The sequence below is a fragment of the Amphiura filiformis genome, chromosome 4 (genome assembly GCF_039555335.1).
Source record: "Amphiura filiformis chromosome 4, Afil_fr2py, whole genome shotgun sequence".
Lineage (NCBI taxonomy): Eukaryota > Metazoa > Echinodermata > Ophiuroidea > Amphilepidida > Amphiuridae > Amphiura > Amphiura filiformis.
This window is the reverse complement of record NC_092631.1, coordinates 61,647,257-61,668,647: the sequence shown is the minus strand read 5'-3', so window position 1 is coordinate 61,668,647 and position 21,391 is coordinate 61,647,257. Positions and strand designations below refer to the sequence as shown.

The 21,391-nt window shown below is 36.0% G+C and overlaps 1 protein-coding gene across 1 annotated transcript in view; it reads right to left on the bottom strand.

Moving 5' to 3' along the window:
* Nucleotides 1-32: 32 nt before the first annotated feature.
* The window catches only part of LOC140151167 (NADH-ubiquinone oxidoreductase 75 kDa subunit, mitochondrial-like), a 37,385-nt gene continuing 16,026 nt past the window's right edge, over nucleotides 33-21,391 (bottom strand). Inside the window, 12 exon segments of the mRNA XM_072173388.1 lie at nucleotides 33-3,657; nucleotides 4,561-4,695; nucleotides 6,832-6,895; nucleotides 13,497-13,608; nucleotides 15,501-15,654; nucleotides 16,843-16,950; nucleotides 16,953-16,972; nucleotides 16,975-17,068; nucleotides 18,725-18,920; nucleotides 19,744-19,829; nucleotides 20,678-20,737; nucleotides 21,173-21,322. Of these exon segments, the coding sequence (XP_072029489.1) occupies nucleotides 3,508-3,657; nucleotides 4,561-4,695; nucleotides 6,832-6,895; nucleotides 13,497-13,608; nucleotides 15,501-15,654; nucleotides 16,843-16,950; nucleotides 16,953-16,972; nucleotides 16,975-17,068; nucleotides 18,725-18,920; nucleotides 19,744-19,829; nucleotides 20,678-20,737; nucleotides 21,173-21,322 (1,329 nt within the window). The 3' untranslated portion in view covers nucleotides 33-3,507.

Here is a 21,391-nt window from a genome sequence, read left to right as displayed (position 1 = left end):
AAATCTTAATGAGGCGAGTAAAACAATGCAAGTAACAATGCCATATAATTTTGCGAATTTCACTTCTGATAATTTTATGAAGTTTCAGCTAGTACATGTAATACATTTCTTTCCATTTCTGTCACTGGAAGCTTTTTTAGCATTATGATTCTGCAACCACAGGATGTGCACACACAAACTTTATATATCTTTGCAATTGATTCTATACGACCAGACAGATAATTTGATGTGCTAATGAAATGTGAGCATTTTCAATTTATGACCCATATATATTTTCGGGGTCAGTACGTACGGACCCCTTTGGACTACATGTGAACATGAAAATTCCTGTACTAGTCACCTTGAGGGCTACATAAAGGCAAGTTAGAAAAAATGGGGACCCCATCTTCATTCCTAAGACTTCACTTGCTGGCAGAAAAGAACAGTACTTAATTGTTTACATTTTGAAATCTCACACATTCTGATTGGCTGATTTGATCGTCTCACAATCATGAGAGACCGGTAATCTGATTGACCAATTACGTGTCAAGCGTTGGCTAACGCACGCAAAGCATCGGTCATGAAGGTAACACAAAGCGCCCGTATGTAGCTCATTACAATGTGTTCGCGTTGATCAGAGCAGGGAGTGCTGTTCTTTACCGACAGACAGTCTAATACTCTTCCTCTACACTCTGTTTCTGTATGTGTGAATACATGTAAACAAACAAGAAACACTACAAAATGCACATAACTATTTATTGTGTGTCACATAACATGCCTCTCTTATATATATTTTATTTGAATCTTATTTCTTTGGGTTTTTAATTATATTGCTAATAACAAATAGCAATGGGAACACAAAATATGCACAGCAATTGCATACATGTAACAAACAATATGTACTTTAAAACCTATCACGATGCATTTGAAGCTATCTAAATATTATTTTGATAGTGTAACAAATCTTTGGGTAGACCTGTCTTCCTTTGGGGAATTCCCCAAACAGTCAATTCACATGAACATATTTCTGTTACAGTGTAATTTCCTTTAATTAATGGGAGAGTTACATAACATGTGTCCGACAGCTGTAATTAACTGTGGATTTTGTTCATTTTGAACAATTCCCGATGAAACCACTATTGCAGTGATGAAACATCACTAAAATTTGAGTAAAAAAATCATAATTTTCATAGGAATTATCACAGATTATATACCTCATCTAAAGATTCCCGTCATCTGATTGGTTATTGACTATGCCCGCAAAAGTAACTATTCCCCTGGCATAGTTCTGCGTGTGCTTTGTTCCCAGCGTAAAATGATACTACGCACGTGTTAATGTTTTTGCGGGCTATAATTACGCAGAGCTCGCAGATTGTAATCTATGCCATTCGCATTGAAACTATTAGTTTCTCTTCCCAAAATCGATGCTTTTAACAAACAGATGATAAGAATCTTAAGATTTGGTATATAAAACAAATATTGACTGCTTTCTATTCGGGGTATGGTTAAAATTATAGGCCCGGGGTGATCTCAAAACCATGACTATGCCCCTCAGCTAATGCCTCGGGGCATAGTCATGGTTATGAGATCACATTGGGCCTATAATTTTAACCATACCCCTCATAGCAGTCAATATCTGTATACTATTCCACACTGATATGAAGAGTTCACATGCATAAGCCAATAAACACCATTTTCAAACTTTTGAGTTTAAGCCAACCAATACTTGCCTATTGAGAGAGTTTACAATATCATGAAGGAAAAACACCCATATTTTGTCTCCAGGTGATATTGAGTTGAACAAGTCAAGTAATACTTTATTCATTTTTCATGATTTATGTAATGAGTTTTCTTGATCTTTTTTTTTCCATCGAAAATTACAAGAAAAAGGTTAGCGGATAGCTTCGGTATGCCGATGAGCATTACTGGAATCTCCAGAAACCAAGTTTTAATTTGACACCAAATTGATCATTGCAGAAATGTCAGAAAATGGTGCCAGAAGCGAGCAAAGCTACTGTGTGTTTCTGTGGGCCCATGAATTAGTATTGCGCCCCTTAGGGTTAGTAAAAAACTTGGGCACTTGGGCGTTGTGTTCTGTTGACCTACACTACTGTAACAATTGGGTTAGGTCACATGCAAGGGTTCTTTTAAATATACTGCAATGGACAACTCATCATTTGCCATAGAAGGAGTGATGTAACAGGATTAATTGCCATAGCAATGGGTTTACATTATTTTTGAATGCATTGCCCTTCACTATAAGCAGGATGCACCCATCACCTGTGTATGTGTGCAATGATAGATTGACTATGATACCACTCTTTTCAAAGACACTAATCTTACAGGTGCATGTGATCAGCATGGGAAAATTTGATAGAATTACAATCCAGGTCTTTATCCATGTATGACGTAATGCATTCAAAAATAGTGTAAACCCATTGCTATGGTAATTAATCCTGTTATATCATTACTTCTGCTGCGAATTGATATTGAACTTTAAAAAAAAATCTGCGGGGAAAAAAGTATCTGATCACTTATAATATCAAATAATTATAGTTGACAGCACAGGTATTAACAGAATGGTCGACTGCAGATCCGTCGGATAACGCTTTTTCAATGGGAAATGAACTTTGCTGCTTCAATGATGTCACGATGAGGTTAGCATTTATTCTGTGTTAAAAAGCGTGTTCTGACGGATCTGCACTCGACCGGCCTCTTAATGATTAAGACACACATGTTTCTTATATATTCCTTTCTTTCAATCAATTGCAACTTCATTATATCCTCGGTACGTTTTTGCAAATTCTGTTATGCTAAAAATATGCCTGAACAAAGATTGAGCCTACATGTATCAGCAACATGACTGTCATCAGTGGATCAAATCTCAAGTATTTACAATATACATGTTTATCACACATGTTTCCTCCAAATATGACATAATAAGTTCTAGTATTTGGAAATGATTTGTTTATATTCACAGCAAAATTGATAAGATGGTATGATAACGGTGGCATTTACATCTACAACAAAGGATGTGTATAAACATAAGTTTTTAGATGTATTCCACACATAAGATAAACTGAAGAGCTGTTTAAGCTGATGAGATCATGCAACCTTGAAACCACTTTAGCTATTCACAAATCATGTTGTAATATTCTCACATGGTTTCTAAATGTTTCCAAAACAGTTCTTACCTTCATCTTCAATAAATAACCTTGATTTCCAAAAAAAATTTGTTTCAATTTTAGCTGTAGAATATCCAAAACCATAATAATAATATTGTTGTGATTTCCACATACGGACGAATACCAAATTACTACAAACTGTCCCTATATAACTTGTGAAATGCCTTACACAATTCACAGAGTGTGGGAAGTGACCATGGGCAAAGATATTAATAATGAATGTCGCCCTCTCCAGTTGGTATAATTCAATGGGACGGTTCATAGGTACCTAGGATTCATCAGAATCAGAAAACCACAACGATATCAATAACACATAATAAGTTCTACAAATTGAACTTTGGTTTTATTTGCCCTTAGCTGCTGCTTGTGATGCTGCCTGCACACATTTAGCCATTGTCTGTGATGCTCTGCTGATGGGGTCTGTCATGTAGAAGTCTTTCAGATTTACTTGCTTTGATTCTAATGGTGTACTTGATAATTTAGCTCCAGATGCCTGCATAATAGACACAAAAAATTATAAGAAACTCACAATTATTAAGATGACCAAGGTTATTTTTTACAAGCTTTGGATAAAAAAATGAATGATAAAATTGTGAGCTTTGTAACTAACAGAAAAAGGAACTATTTTGGACAACTTATTATTATGAATCCATTGCCAGAGACATGCACTCCTTTCGCATGGAAGCTTGATTTTGCAAATACAATAGGCTCTGCCTCTGTAATGGCAAACCGTATTATGGATGTAATGTAATGCCACTCTGGCAGCCTGTGGCTGGAAACATTACTGTCAGGCTAGTAAAACATGCAAATGACAAGTTCAAGTTCCCTATCGCGTTGGTACCTCCCTCCCTGAAACGTCATCTTCCCAGCTTTACTTTTTCACTCACCTAACTAGAACTAGAAAAATACATTCAAGATTTTGTATACTTAATCTTATAACAAGGTGTTTTGAGGATTTGAGTATGGTGTCTCAGCCTATATCTAATTAGCAATTCAAATATTACCCAAGATGATTAATCAATTTCTTGATCACGAATCCATCAATGGACCAGACCTCTTTATCCCAGTTGGACCATGCCTTTTACAAACATCCAATGTGATCTAAATACACCTCAATGTGTTGCAAATTAATTAAACTTAAGTGCGAATCACTATTGATTTATCAGAGAAACGCATAATTTAGTTACAAAGAGTAAAGAGTGCTTATAACTTTTAACTAAGTAATTTAAGATAAGAGGCATTAAACATTAGTGAAATTGCTCCCTGATCTCATTAGCATTTTAAACCAAATTTGTGAGATATCTGCTCCCACATGCACATTTTTTTCCCAATGTCAACCACATCTGTGCAGTTACACACACTCAATTGTTTGACACAGATTTGTTTTCTCTCTCACCTGTCCTAATTTCTCAGCTTGTGCAAAGAAGTTAGCCTCCTCCACATCCCCATATCTAGTTAAGTTTGGTGATACCTCTGTTAGTCTCAGTCGCACATCTTGGATCTCGTCATATGGCAGTGGGACTTCAGCAACCTTGGAAACGATAAACAGACATGAACATCTTGTTTAAAAGTGCATGATTCTCTTGCATACCATTTGAAAAAAATTAATATAAATAAAACATTTGAAACGTGCATACTGTGCACCATGAAGCCTATAAGACCAGGATATAATTTGAAGTTTGAGAGTGCTTTCCATTGTTACATGTTATACGCAGCATTTTGTGCTGGGAAAAATGTCGATAAGGAGAACAAAGTGTTAAACAAATAGAGATGCGCCAACTGAAAAATCAAAGCAGACCACAAAAAATCATAGTGGAGTACCCGAAAATGCAGCATCTTTTGCAACAGAAAAATGTACATTAAAACATCAGGGTTTATACTGGCCTTAATTAGTTTTAGCTAACCCACTGAATGTAAATTTATACCTCATCCCTTGTGGGAGCATGTGTGGCCGAGTGGATAAGGCGCCCGACTCATAATCCATAGGTTGTGAGTTCGAGCCCTGCTCGTGCCAATGTGTTGTGTCCTTTGGCAAGGCACTTTATCCTCATTGCCTACTGGGGGATGTGGTTGGGTTGGATTGGATGTTTGTATAGTTGATTGTTTCAATGTTGCAATATTGGCGCTGATTAAGGGATCTAAAATGAGCGTTTATTGCTTTTCGACAGTATTTTTTGTGGGACATGAGAGCACCTCAGACCTATCGAATTGCATTCTGAATACGAAGCATGTCTTTCTAATATCAAATAATTTTCATTTTTTGAAAATCATAATATAATACAAATTTTATGACAAATTATAAAAATTTGATATTTTTCAAATTGTTGATATATAACAGTCCTCGAAGTAAATTATATAAATCTAATGATATATTCTTAAAGTGTATGTAGGAGGGAGGAAAAGCCGACGGTCAATTGAAAATTTTTACCTTTCATATTGAAGATATGGATTTTTTCCCAAAAAGACCTAATTTTTTTTGGTGTTTGGGGAAAAAATCCATATCTTCTATCTAAAGGTCAAAATTTTCAATTGATCGTCGGCTTTTCATCCCACCTACATACACTTTAAGTATAAATCATCAGATTTATAAAGTTTACTTCAAGTACTGTTAAATATCAAAAATACCAATTTTTAATGATTTGCCATAAAATGTGTATTAAATTGCGAATTTCAAAAAATCAAAATTATTTGATATCAGAATGACATTCTTCGTATTCAGAAATATGTCTGATGTGCTCTAAAGTCCCAAAATAAATACTGTCCAAACGTTCATACCCCAGCCCTTAAGCTGCTGCCTGCAAATTGCATTGTGTCTGTTTAGGTGTGTTTAATGTTCAATTCTAGCAATTTGACCTGCGGGTCACCATTAGAGTTTGAAATAAAACCTTCCTTTTTTCTTTTTTAAATGCCTACAATCTTGGAAAAAAGTACTTGGAACACTTGGCAAACTTTTTAAAAATTCTGTGCAGAATTGGCTAAGATCATGGAAATGACTTTCTGTATTCTTTGTAATAAATGCACCGGGGGTGTTGCAATTTTCCAAAAGAGGGGTTGTTTATTAGAAGTGAATTTTCAGTGAAAACAGCTTTAAAAGTGGCAGGGAACTTCAGACGAATCACACACTTCCAGGTTCAAATTCTAGATGGGGGCGTAAACAGAACCATGCACATGGAACATGATATTTTTGTGGTAAATACAATGAAATTACATCCGTTAGTGCATCATCAAACATGAATCTGATGTAATTAGTGAAATTCTACCATAATTAGGCAATGAACTGGATGGAAGTTTGAGTCATACTAGGTTTAGTCCATGCAATTTAGCGATCATCACTGACATGACACAATACAGCATGGACATTTTTGCATTTTTGTCAATTTTTCATTGAAAAATTGGAGGGGCGTTTATTAGAGGGGGAGCATTTAATACAAACAATAAAAAATAAATAAAAATTAGGTATATTGTGTTTAGAACAATCATGACATCTACAACAATGATTTAACCGCCCCATCGATCAATGTTGGAACCCATTGGAAAACTGCTGAAGACATTGGCATTTTTCAACATTGCACGGGGAAAAGGGTGTGACAGTTTCCTGTTCTTTACACAAAAGTGTTCTGGGACTTTTTCCAAGATTGTAGATATGCTGTGGCTTAATTGTTCTCACCTCTGATAGTGCTCTGATGATCTTCCAATCTTCTCTTGCAAAGCCTGGTGGACTTACTGCTAACCTGCAAGATGAAATGGAATAAAACTATAGAATTTTGAGGTTCTGGAGTTGTATGGTTCTTGATGCAAAGCGTTGGTCGCAATCAGGGCTACGAAATCCCCGGTATCGTGGTACCGGCGTTCCCAGAAAAAAATCAGAGTCGCAGAAAAAAATCAAGACGGGAAAAATAATTTAAAACATCCTAATATTTAATATCATTTTTTCTGAAGTTCTGAAAATATTCTGTGAACACTACCACTCGTGAAATATTTTCTGCGAACTTGGACGCTAACTGAAAAATAAAACTAAATGCCAGTGACAGGAATGAATATGTAAACAAAGTAAAACAGATACCGTGTGTTGATTTGAATTGCGTATGACTCGATTCACTGTAGTCTCTAACGCTGCTGCGTCAACATGAACTCCAGACCAGACTATCGTACACACCGCTGCAGCGGTGTGTACGATAGTCTGGTCTGGTCTCGGATCCCAGAAAGTAACATGAAGTAACAGAAAGAGCCTAACTGGGATTTCCCCGAGGTTTTTCAACATGCGGTAGGCCTGGCATTTTCGGGTAATTTTGTACCCGGGTACCCGCCGCAATTTTCGGGCGGGTAACCGGGTACCTGATATTTAAAAAAAAAAAAAAAAAATTTTTTTTTTTTTTTTTTTTTTTTTTTTTTTTTTTTTTTTTTTCTCTGGACCTAGACCTAAATTCTAGGTTCATTCATGGTTGACCTAAAAAAAAAAAAAATAAAAATTAAAATTTTAAGTTATTTTGTTATTTTTTATATGAAAATTGATAATTTGTATTCATGTCATAGTCTATTAATGATTTCAAAATGTATTGAATTTGAATGCATTTTGAAATCATTAATAGACTATGACATGAATACAAATTATCAATTTTCATATTAAAATAACAAAATATCTTGAATTTTTTTTTTTTTTTTTTTTTTTTTAGGTCAACCATGAATGATCCTAGCATTTAGGTCTAGGTCCAGGACACTACAAAACAAAAAAAAAAACTTACAAAAAAAAAAAAAATTTTTTTTTTTTTTTTGAACAGGGATACCCGCGCTTCGCGCGGGTCCCCGCTAGATGAGTAAATGGGAGCGATCAATAAAACAGGAGGAATTAATGAAAGGTAGAATCATTGAAAGGTAAATTTTATTTTTCTAAACCTGTCCCTTCTTGCATTTCCATTTTCTTTTCAGTTTCTTCTGCACGGGCCTAGTTTGTTTCAATTAAAACAAAATGCTATTTAGCTTGTGATTTTCCGTTTCCATGTTATTTATCTATCTAGGCCTAACCCCATTCCCATTATTTTCTAAATCTATTCTTTCCTATACGTTTCCCTTTATAGCTTCATTTTTATTAGCTGCTTAGCTTGTGATTTCCCGTTTCCTTCAGTTGTTATTTATTTTTCTTATTTTTCCTGATTAGTTTCTAATTTTAACTACTTTTTTTCCCCTTAATTTTCCTGATTAGTTTCTTTCTTTCACCTCTTTAGTTTGCTCCCGTTTCATTTAGTTACTGTAACCATAACCCTTTTTTTTTTTTTTTTTTTTTTTAAATTCATTTAGCTCCTTTCTTTCTCTTCAGTTTCTTTTGCATAGGTCTATTTTGTTCCCATGCTGCTTAGCTTGTGATTTCCGTTTCCATGTTATTCATTTATTGAGCCCTGCATGCATTATTTTATAAATCTACCATTTCTTACATTTCTCCTTTTAGTTTTGGCTTTTTTCTACATTTTATTCCCATTTTTCATATTTCCTGCTTAGCTTGTGATTTCCCGTTTGAATTTTATCTATTTAATTCTATTCTCATTATTTTAGGTTTGTTTACATGAGTTAGTTAGTAAGTTAGTTAGTTAGTTAGTTAGTTAGTTAGTTAGTTAGTTAGTTAGTTATTTTTAGCTTCCTTCTTTCCTCTCGTATCCTCACGATTTTTTATCATCTTGGCGGGTAATCTCTTAACCGAATCCAGTACCATGCATATAATCCACAACCCGACCCATCCATAGGCCTACCTTTTCAGTTTTGTCTTCCTTTCTTTTCTTTTCTATTTCTCTGGCACGGAAAGTTGGTCTGTGCATATTATGCACCCGTGCGTCTGGCGTCACATTGCTCAGTATCGCCGACGTACTAACGCCAACGCGCTAACGCCAGCGCGCTGCAGTTAGTTACGCGCGCTACCACTGAGTTTTGACAACAAAAAATCCCGGGAAAAACCCGGTTTTAACCATATTTTCACTGATTTTGAGGCCAATTCTTGGTCTTGACAGTTTTCAACCAAATAAAGTGCAATGCGTTCCCGTATATTCCTTAATCTCCCGTATGAATTTGGCTGTAAAACTACACGACGATTCATAGGCCTAGAATGAATAATAAAATTCACGCGACGTAGCCTTAATCTCTTGGCTGCCAACTTAGGTGCAGTGGCGGAAAATGGGGTGCGTAGCTCTCATGAGGGGCTTAAAAGCTCGTAAGATCATTATTAAAGTACGCGATGTTGTGCATCTAGATAGCCTGAATCATTTCTTGGCTACCTCGCAGTTGGCAGAAAACAGGGCAATGTTGCTCTGCGTATGTTTCTAATGGAAATATTATTACGCGGTTCACACTGTCCTTATTACCCACAATGCCACTGCATGCGATTTTGCATAGCAACACGACAGTTTTTATGTTATTCTCTTAGTTACCATCAATTTTTGCAAAAGCGAATGTCCGATGGAAAAATGGCAATATGGACCCGATCAATATACCACTAAATCAAAGCCGAAAGTATAGCCAATCGGAGAACACTCGCGCACAAGATGTGCAACCTTCCTTTTATTTATATAGATTTCGGGTACCCGGGTAATGTAATCTCGGGCGGGTACCCGTTTACCCGACCGAAAATGCCAGCCTTAACATGCGGTAGAGCCTAACTGAGATTCGTTCCCCAGAAAAGCAGGTTTTTCATTGACCTTCGGAACATGGAATCATATAGAAAACTGAAAATTAAATATGCCCGACTTCAGACTGATTTTGCTTGATCACACCACATATAAAATGGTCACTCAACTTAAGTAAATCATAGTTAAAATGGTGTTATCTGAAGGTAAATGAAAGTGAACTGCAACAAAGAGAGATTGTGAGCTTTATTTACATGAAAATAGTCACTCATTGGGATGGTCAACCAATTCATTCAAGTTTTATTATTTCAATAATTACTAGTACTGTAACAAACACCAATACTTAATATTTTTTAACAGGAGCTAACTGTTTAAGGGATGGGGTATGAACGTTTGGACAGTATTTATTGTGGGACATTCAAGCACATAAGACATATCGAATTGCATTATGAATACGAAGAATGTCCTTATTAGATATCAAATAATTTTGATTTTTTTTTTGAATTTGCACAATAATAAACATTTTATGGCAAATGATTAAACATTTATATTTTGGATATTTAACAGTAGGCCTACTCGAAGTAAACTTTATAAATATGATGATTTATACTCAAAGTGTATTTAGGTGGGATGAAAAGCCGACGATCAATTGAACATTTTGACCTTTCAGTATTGAAGATATGGATTTTTTCCTAAACACACAAAAAAATCGGTCTTTTGGGGGAAAAATCCATATCTTCAATATAAAAGGTTGAAATTTTCAATTGATCGTCGGCTTTTCCTCCCAGCTACATACACTTTAAGAATACATCGTTAGATTTATAAAATTTACTTCGAAGACTGTGATATATCAAAAATGTGAAAAATATCGAATTTTTATAATTTGTCATGCAATTTGTATTATATCGTGAAGTTCAAAAAATAAAAATTATTTGATATCAGAACGACATTATTCGTATTCAGAATGCAATCCGATATGCCTGATGTGCTCTCATGTCCCACAAAAAATACTATCGAAACGCTCAAAACGCTCATTCCAAATCGGTCTTTGGGGGGGGGGGAAATCCATATCTTCAATATAAAAGGTTGAAATTTTCAATTGATCGTCGGCTTTTCCTCCCAGCTACATACACTTTAAGAATATATCGTTAGATTTATAAAATTTACTTCGAGGACTGTTATATGGGCAATTCCAAGCGTTGCGGAATGATGCAAACTGCCTTTGTACGAATTTCTTTTTGATGCAGCAGCCAAATATGTATTAACAGCACAAGGTAAATAGCATAATATTAAAAAATTTTTGGTTAGTGAATGATTAAGGTAGGAGAAACTTTTCCAAACCACCCTAATTTCCTAATTTGCATATGCAAAGTTAAGCGTTATGGAATGATGCGCACGGGACCAGTATTTTTTGCACTAAAACATTTTTGACAAACTCTGTGAGTTTAGTAATCTGAGATATTAAATTTGCCACTTAATCTAAAGCTTAGGATGTAAACTGACAATTGTCAGTATCGATTTAAAACAAATTTGGGCATCGTCTCTTTATGCCAAATTTTCCGACACTAGGTCACGCTATGGAATGATGCAAGGAGCGTTGGAATGATGCTGTGTGTAAAATCCATAGAAAATGAAAAGCAGTCCATGTTTGAAAATAAAAATAAATAGATCAATAAATTTGAGTAAATTGTGTTTTATATACTTGGCTACTTATGTTAGCTGACAAATATCAATATTTATCCAAAAATATTTATCACCGATTTTTTAAATCAGATAACTTGTGTTGCATGGTCACATTTTGAAACTAAAATTATGTCAACATTTTGCTAGTCTAAAATTCTTGAAAGTGAAATTTAGCACTGGGTGTTAGCCATAGGATGTAACATAACAACAATCACCATCTGTCAAGAAATAATCATCACTGTTTTTATTTTATCGTAAATTTAAAGAAAAAATCCTTGCAATCCATGAATCCTTATGGCGTTGCTATGGAATGATGCTGGGGTTTTGTGGAGTTATGTCACTTACAATGGTTCAGGCAATGCTGAAACATCAATTACTGTAAAGATAATTCTGTGCAATGCATTTCAGAAAGTTCTAACCCAAAATTGTGAATATTTTTTTTCAAACGGGCACATTATGAATTATGCATCATTCCGCAACGTTGCAGAATGATGCAACTTTAATTGGTCGTTACCGCCGCAAATTAAGACTGTTTGAAAATTATTTTTGGGTCATTGGATAGGGATGAATAAATTTGCTTTGCATTCTAGTTTCAATGAAAATCAACCTTATTTTAAAATTGCAGTGGTAATAAATGATACTTTTGCCTTGCGGAATGATGCTTTTAATCGTAAAATTGGTACTCAAACAATGCTGACGAAGCTACACGTTATAAAATTTGAAAATTTCTGGTGTTTATATTTTGAGCTACTTATAAACTTTATATTCACATGCATAATTTGTTTCCAAAATTTTACAGTACAGAGCAGTTGCTGTGTTTTTAGTTTTGCTGCTTTTACCAGTCAAGAATATGCAAATTTATGCAAATTAGGATGTTTTTCTAACAATGGACACCATTTCCTCCTAAAAAAGTACGTTTTCAGAATATATAGCTTTTTAGCTACAATATGAGACCAAAATCACATACTTGACTTGATTTTTAAATTTTGACAATTTGGGCGAGGTTGCTTGGAATTTACCATATATCAAAAATGTGAAAAATATCGAATTTTTATAATTTGTCATGCAATTTGTATTATATCGTGAATTTCAAAAAATAAAAATTATTTGATATCAGAAAGACATTCTTCGTATTCAGAATGCAATCCGATATGCCTGATGTGCTCTCATGTCCCACAAAAAATACTATCGAAACGCTCAAAACGCTCATTCCAGATCCCTTAAGGTTAAGGAATTGAAAATGCAAATAGTCTCCACTTTTCAGAATGCTGTATTTTGCCCATAAAAAATCCACTAAGCCCTGCCTGGACGGCGCTGGGGCTTCGCCCTGGACCACACTTGTTCAATAATTGTGCTTATACTCGCGCTCCGGCTCCTCACGCTCGCAGAAAATATTTCAAACAACAGTTCACGTTCCCAGAAAGGAATTTATTTTTCGCTGCCCTGGTCGCAATGCCTACACCTTAACACGCATCAGTTTAACTGGGGCAATTTTACTTGGGGGAATAAAAAAATAAATAAATAAATAAAAAATTAAAGTAAAAAATAAATTTATACAAATTTAAGCAAATGAGCTACCAGCATATTTTGTAACAAAAACCTTCTGAAATTTGAAGATTGCTAATTGCCACACCTCTGCCAAGTCACATCACTACAAGCCTTACCATTCTGAGAAACTGGACAGAATGTTATTTATGCAAATGAACTACAAAATCAGGATATTTTGCGACAAAACCTACTGGCATTTGAAGACCACCAATTGCACCACTCCACCAAAAACTATCACTATATGCTTTACCAGTTCCAAGAAATTGCACTCGCAACCTTGAAAAGATCGACAGACGGACAACCAGGAAAAATAATACCTCCTGCTTTTAATACAATAGTGATTCTCTTAAATGGGTCTGTGATTGGATAAAACAACATGCACTATCTGTATCATGCATATGGAGAGGCTTACAATGTCCTTGGATACTTTATTTAAACTGGGGTAAAAGTAAAAGTCTCTTGTACCAAAACAAGTATGAAATTGCCTGTTTACCTTGTCTGTTGTGCTCGTCCTTCTGTGTTAACATAAGTGGCTGTCTTCTCAGTGTATGCTGCTCCTGGTAGAACCACATCAGCCATAGTTGCACCTGAATCTCCATGGTGACCTGAAACATAAAAACAATGAGCGTGTGAAATAAGTCTAATCTTGCATCACATTAAAAAACACGGCAGTTGTCTTCAAAAATGATTTCTTAGGGATGGCTTCAAAACTCAACTGTTGGTTGACTGCCAGCACACTGGCAGAACTAGCAGTTTAACCGCATTCTATTGTTTCAAACAATACAAAACTAGCTGCAATCGCTGTTTCTGTAATGGGCCGGCAGTCAATTGGCTGTTGGCTTCTGAAGCTATCCCTTACCTAAGTTATAGAGCTAAAGTGACCAATGATGATGTCCATGTGCATTACTGCAAATCATCAGCCTGCTATGCTTATTGCCTAAGTCATTTTTTGTAATTTTGAGAACAAAGAACAAAATGTGGTTCAAGCATGCATCAATTACGTAATCACCCTAATTATTTGAGAATATTCCCTTTAATTTGTATCATTATCATAATTATGTTCTTGTGCAAAGATTGGTGAATAAATATGTTTAAATGCATGCTTGAACCATACTTTGTAAAAACAGAGAAAGAGGCTTACGCATCATACACTGGAACATGGAAACATTCAAACATTACAAACTAGTGCACGAGATCAAATTAATGATGCTTAATCGTTATTCTTAAAATATCAATATACAGGGGAAAGAAGAATTACGCATCGCACACTAGCACGTTTAAACATGAATTTACAAAATGGAAACATAACATGCATAGGCAGATATACCAGAGTAAAAACTCCGGACATACCTGCCTGTGCAGGGACTTGAAACCCCAAAGTCGCTTTACTCTGCATACTTTGTACTTTCTTCTCAAAATTACAAAAAATGACTTGGGCAAAAAGCATAGCAGGCTGACGAAATGACTTATCATGCTCTTTTCATTATTATCTTAATATTACATTTTAAAAGCTTCTGACAACTATACTCTGCTTCAATATGCTTTTCTATGATAGCTCAAAGCATGCTACATCAGCATATTGACATCAATTTTGAGTGTAGAATTTGGCACCACATCTTGAAATACATGCTAATAACGCATTCCAACTATCAAAAATCTGGTTGACTATGTAATCCTAGGAACCAGGTGGGGCTTCCGATCTTTTTCTTACTTTGCTCACTGAATACAATCCAAGAATATCACATAAAAATCTTTTGTAAGGCCAACAAAAATAATAGGTTTGTTTCTCCAACATTGGCAAAAAATCGATGTGCTATGCAGCCTATGCTTTTGTTTTTGTTGTTAAAAAAACCTATTTTAAATGCACGATTTCTATTTTTATTGTGTTTTTAGGCCACTTATTTATTTACATTATAAAAAAATAGGCCTACGGCTAAAATGGGTTGGTCGTGGCAAAACTGATTTCACATAGCCACACACAGGAGTTTGAGATACAAACCTTTTTCTTTTCTTGACCTAATCTTTAGTAGCAATAAACACTTTGAAAGTATCTGACACATACACATGATCAACTACTGTACACCAGGGTAGCGCGAGCACAAAAAAATCAAGGGGTCCAATTTAAGTTTTCTGAACCCTTTGGTACGTGCAAAACCAACATTTAAGGGGTCCGATGAGAATGTAAGGAGTCCATCTGTCTGAAATTCTAAACTTCTGAACTTGTCAAATATTCCAGTGAAATTATTAGTGTTGTTGGCCTATGGTGATTCAAAAGATTTACTGATCTATTTATTTTTTTATTTTTAATTGATGATTTATGCCGCCGTGCATCGTTAAATTATGGAGTCCATACAGTTTTTATCGGACCCTTTGGTCACTTTCAACTTGAGATTTAAGGAGTCCAAAATGGGCAAAATAAAAAAATAAGGAGTCCCTGGATGCGCAAACTCCTTAAATGCGACCCCTGCTGTACACTTACTCCTAGTTTTTCACATACCTTGATATACTATGAATGCATCTTTTGGTAAATCATCCCTTGTGATGGTTGCACCGTCAGCCCCAAGCAGGTACAAAAATTTTGGTGGTTTCTGTCTGATGTCCCCAACACCTGCTTTGTAACCAACATCTAATGCAGCCACCTGGCTTGCAACCTGAAAATGCAAAACACATTCATGTTACTTGCACTTTGCTATCTCCCATTTAATACCTTTTTGACCAGGAGCATTCCAGGTTTGGTAGTAAAACACTGCACTGCAAATGAGAAGGTCAAGGACAGGGGTTCTCATTATATTTGCTTACGGGTCATAAAGGGCCAAACTCATTTTAAAGATCTGTGTTTGTGGTCCATTTATACACCGGATTTCAGAACTGTTCAGGGAACAACCACAATTGGTCGGTGGGCCGGTTCTGGCCAGCAAGGCCGCCTATTGAGAATCCTAAGACACTAATGAAAGGAACAAGTGAGTGTTGGCCAACCCTCAAGCTTCACTTGTTTTACATAACCAAGTTTGAATGTTAACCCCCTGAGCACTACCTGCGAATCTAACATTGCCTCTCATTGGTCAATTACATGATATCTTCATTTAATCACCAATCAGAATGGAGTTTTGCAAATAATTCACCTCAATTTTTTTGTGTGGTGAAATTATTCTAACAATGTTGCTGAATGGTCCAATTGATAATGAAAACTCCTTTTTGACCAATAGGTAGGTAGTTCTCATGGGGGTTAATGCTGTTAAGTTCATGCCTCTTTGTGATTGGTTTCCTGTGCATTACTTCTTGCCCAAGCATGAATTATTACATTTATCATCCATCATCTTTGTTTCCTTCTTCCACACTTTTTCTTTCATGCTATCAGTTTTCCCTTCAACATTTGACACATTATTTTATACTATTGTATGGAGCCACTAAATAATTGGGAGAATAGCACACATGTGCAGTATATCCAGGCAAGCTTAGGCATTGCCTAGCTTATAGCATGTTATAGCATATTTCTACAACAAGAGCCTTTAGCACAAACCCATAGCAGCTGAAGGGACTATCCCATAATGCATTGCAGTGTTCCTGTTTGCTCCATAGCAGGTACAAAAAAGAAGTAGGAGCTGCTTAAATAATGACACCTATGAAAAGCTTCACAATACTTTAAAGGTCATATTTGTTCAAACAAAAGTCTAAGCACCCAAGATTTGAGTTACTGAAAGTTGAAATGAGGGATTTTGTGTACATTTTCAATTGCACATGCAGTTCTATTATCATACTAATAATACAGCAAAGCATATAATGGGGTGCTCTTTTCAGCTGCTGTGGTACAAACCCGAAAGTAAGAAGAGCATTCTTACCCTATGAAGAACATTCAACACTTTCCAGTCCTCTCCAGCACCACTACTGGTTCTTGCTTTCTGTGCGATGGAAGAAACCAAGGCGTGAATAGCTACACCATCCTCTCTCTCTGTAAGGCGCCGCTACCGCGACAATCACAGGTCTTTTGGCATTAGCCAAGGTCTTGTTGAATGCGTGCTTGCCTTGAGCTATATCAGCAAGAATGTTGACAGACTCGCCAAGATGCTAGATGGAGAACCAATATCATTATTAGCATATCAGTGAATATAAATCATACAAGTGTCTGCAACTCCCAAGTATGAAAGATCCAATTATAAAAGGGCAATTTGCAACCTAATTGCTCATGTATCACCACTTGGAGACTTGGGCATGCAAACACTATTGGATATCCCATTGAAATAAAAGTTTACAACATTTCCAGTTTTTCCTTCAATTTCCCACTTAAGCCTAAATTGATCAGGTGGTAAATATTGGTACATACCAGTATTTTTGAGCCCCAGTACTGTCTGACCAACCCTGGGCAGCACCAAGTTATGCTGCTAGGAAGTTAATATTTGAAGCCATGTTCCTTGTCAATACTCAACTGTCATGTCAATATCACAAACCACTGAAAGAGGTCATCTTTCCATAATTATGTAGCCAGCGTCTTGTTCACTTCTGCAAGCCTAGCGTAACATGAAATGTTTGTCCCATTCACGTCCCAGTAATGTTTTAATATACTTGTACATGTTCGGAATGTCACTAGAGTACTAGTAGATATGCATTTTTATATTTAAACAGTCCCGATTTAACTTTTTATTGTTTAATTTCCATTTCATTAATATATATAAGTTTCCTAACCCTAACCCTAATAGGGTTGTGCGGGACACCATATATACAGCTGCTTATAAATAATAAGCTCCCTATTCAAATGTTACCTACGGAAAAATAATTTGCATTCACTGCCTTTATAGGCAGTTGAAAAAGAATTGTTTGGTAAGGGTTCCCTGCCGCTCAAAAAGTATGGTCGGTCACAAAAATATTTCATTTTATCTATTTTGTGTGTTAAACAATGTATCGCAAAAGGCAAGGCCAAAATTGTGTTACTCATCATTACTTAGGGAGGACAGTTTTTATGGTCTACTGAGCTCAGCAATGCTTTGCTGTCTTCGATAGCGCATTGTATCGGAGAGGTACATGGCTTTTATCAAAGCCCAAACCCATAAAAGCCTGTAGCAAACTCTGCCAGGCTCCGCTCAATTGTATACTACGCTCCGATACGACGCATTGACCAAAATATCGATCGAATCAATTTTACGTCCATGCCTGAATTAACAACCCCTTGAAACCTAATTACACCACTTTATGTAAACATAAACTTACACACATTATTGACTTTCTATTGACCGCAGACACGACACCAGACATGCTTATTTATTGACCACTTGAGTAGTTGATGAGTGGGTCGTTATGTACTTACTGAACACAAAGGAAATTGATTATGGTTTTACCATCGACCTTGTTTATAATCCTCCTGCTCTGCTGAACGATCCGATAGATATCAGCAAACTCGTATACTGTTTGCTTGTTCCTATCAAACGCTCTAGCGTACATGAACCATTATCGAAGACAGCAAAGCATCGCTGAGCTAAGTAGACCATAAAAACTGTCCTCCCTTATGGGAAAATGGCAACCCACAGTTTTATATGCATAGACATGAAAATATGTAGATTTTTGGAATATCTACACAAAAAAATAAAATCTTTACCATCCCCCGGCCTCAAAATTGTTTGGGTTGTGGGGTCTGAGCTACTGTCTGTTGGGGCACCCTAACCAAATATTTATTTTTCCATGGCCTTAAAGAGAGATTTATAATAAAGCCTTTCTACATGTGACACTTACCTCTGCATCAAATGTCAGATCCACCTTAGGTCCTACCATAGCAACATGTAAATCGTTCATCCTCCATGCTTTACGTAACCTAGCATTGAACAATGGTGCTTCAAAGCGTGGATTGGTACCTATTAGTAGGACTAGGTCGGCTTCCTCAATGCCTGCAATGCTAGTGTTTAGAAGGTAGTTGGAGCGAAGATCCGTTCTGGAAATAAACAATGACATTCAAGAATCAGTGTGATATATTATTACAAGGCACTACATAACAATTAATAGCTATCAGAGAAAGAACAACAGCGCCATTAAGTCTTGTGATGTCAGGCAAGGGAATGCAATTCGCTACTTGCATGTTTCCGCCATTATGCACTATGTGCAGGGAGAGCCACGAACTGGCAGCATACATAAAAGAAAGAATTACGTAACCTTACACAGAATGTTATAATGGCTGGTTCATCAATTCCCATATATGTATCTCTCCCCGCAAATAGTTCATAATGGAGGAACCATGCAAGTAGCGAATAGTATCTGATCTAAACACATCACAAAAAGTAATTGCACCCTTCATCGCGAGATAATTACTCAAATCTACACATTAAATTTTAAACAGAAATAGCAAAAAGAAGCCCATTTGTGACACGATCAAGTGAAATGAGTCGGATGTCACTAATATTGATTTTGAGATATTGGCAAAAAAATGTTAAAATTCTTTTATTTGATATATTTTTTAGCGATTGATAAATTAACTTTGCAAAGGAAAGTCGTAACAACATGGGGTTTTCAGTTTCTGAAAGCTCCAAATGTCCTCTTTAGAAACATGTTAAACCTCATTTTCGACCAGGGTCGACATGTGACTTTATATAAGTTATATAAATATATGAATGAAATAATGTATAGAATTGTGTCATTAGAATCCACATCAAAATATGAGTATTGATCAACTGTATTATAACATATATGCAGATACAACATTCTTGACCTAACACAACAACATAACAAGTGACTAGTGATTATGATAAATGGAATCTCACCCTGATGCATCCATGGGGAAAATTTCTTCAGTGCAGAGTGCTTCAGAACCAAGGCGATTCATCATATCCTTCAAAGACACCAATGCCTGCAAAAGACATATACATTTACAATATTATACACCTCATCTAAAGATTCCCGCCATCTGATTGGTTAAAAGAGCTGGCATTGACTATGCCCGCAAAAGTAACTATTCCCCGGGCATAGTTCTGCGTGTGCGTTGTTCCTAGCGTAAAATGATATTACGAACGCGTTAATATTTTTGTGCGTTATAATTACGCGGAAATCGCTGATTGTAATTTGTGCCGTTCGCATTGAAACTGTTAATTTCTCTTCTCATAGTTTTGAGATCACCATGGGCCTATAATTTCAACCATGCCCCTCATAGCAGTCAATATTTGTATATTACACCGCAGAGATTACTTTCTAATATTGCATGATGAGGTTAACTAGATGGTCCCAACCATGACCGGGTGATAGTTAACTACCTACGTAGGTATGCATGTGTCCCTCAAAACATGTGATCTAAAGATCCCACAATACAACCATCCCAGGCACTTAAAGTGGGATAATCAACAGGAGAGGGTGGAAAAACAAAAACCAAGGTTCCCAAAAGCTGCTGGAGCACTACAGAGGCCCTGCATCAAATTATCGATTGGCTCCAAACAAAGGATTTGTACCGGTGTCCTTCACCGTAGTTATGGCGGAGTGCAGTGTGCAGTCCATTCAATCAAATGTTGTCATCAACCTATTTGATCGTAGTGCAGGGTTATGTGTGTGTGGGACGAACTGTCACGGTAGATTGCAATCATGCTTTTGTTGAATGCATTTGAGTAGTCCGCCATATTTACGGGATGATACGTCACATGCAAGGCATCTATAAGCCTAACTCTACAGTGGGTTGCTGTGTTTAAGTAAACTCATTTTGCTACATACCTCAGCATCCACCATACCGCCAGCAATAGCTGCCATGTCACCACCATCAGTGTTACTGATCTAAAACAAAATGCAACACAATGATTAGGCTAAAAAAATTGAAAAAACACAGTCTCCGTTTTTTGTTTTTGTTTTTTTAAGTCATATTTTGGTTATAATATTCAAAATGTGTGTTTTATTTATGTTTAACTGCAGTGTAAATGCAAAAAATCATCAATTACTCACAAATTCTAATTCCTGCATTTGTTTCGTTAAATTCGCCAGCTTATAAAAACACATAGACTACTAGCCAACTAGGCCATCGCCATCTACTCTATACCGCTGGCTTTAAATTTCAACCTACTATAAAAATTCCAAGGTAAATCTTTGAAAAGTAGCCTTGAGAGTTATATTTGCCTACATCTCAAATTGATATAATATCAGTATTTGAATAATATACTCTACCCTCAGCAGTAGAACCTAATAATCATGCTAATTTGGTTTATGTACACTTACTGCATTTGCGACTCTATATAGAGCATCTTCCCAATCACAAGGTTCCAGATTACCATCTTCATTCTTAGCCAGTGGTACAGTCAGTCTCTGTCTCTTCAATCCATCATATGCAAACCGAGTTTTATCTGATATCCATTCTTCGTTAATATCCTGGGAAAAGGTTGAATATGTGTAGAATATTTTTTTATTGAAATAAATACTGTATGTTAAAGGTGCTAT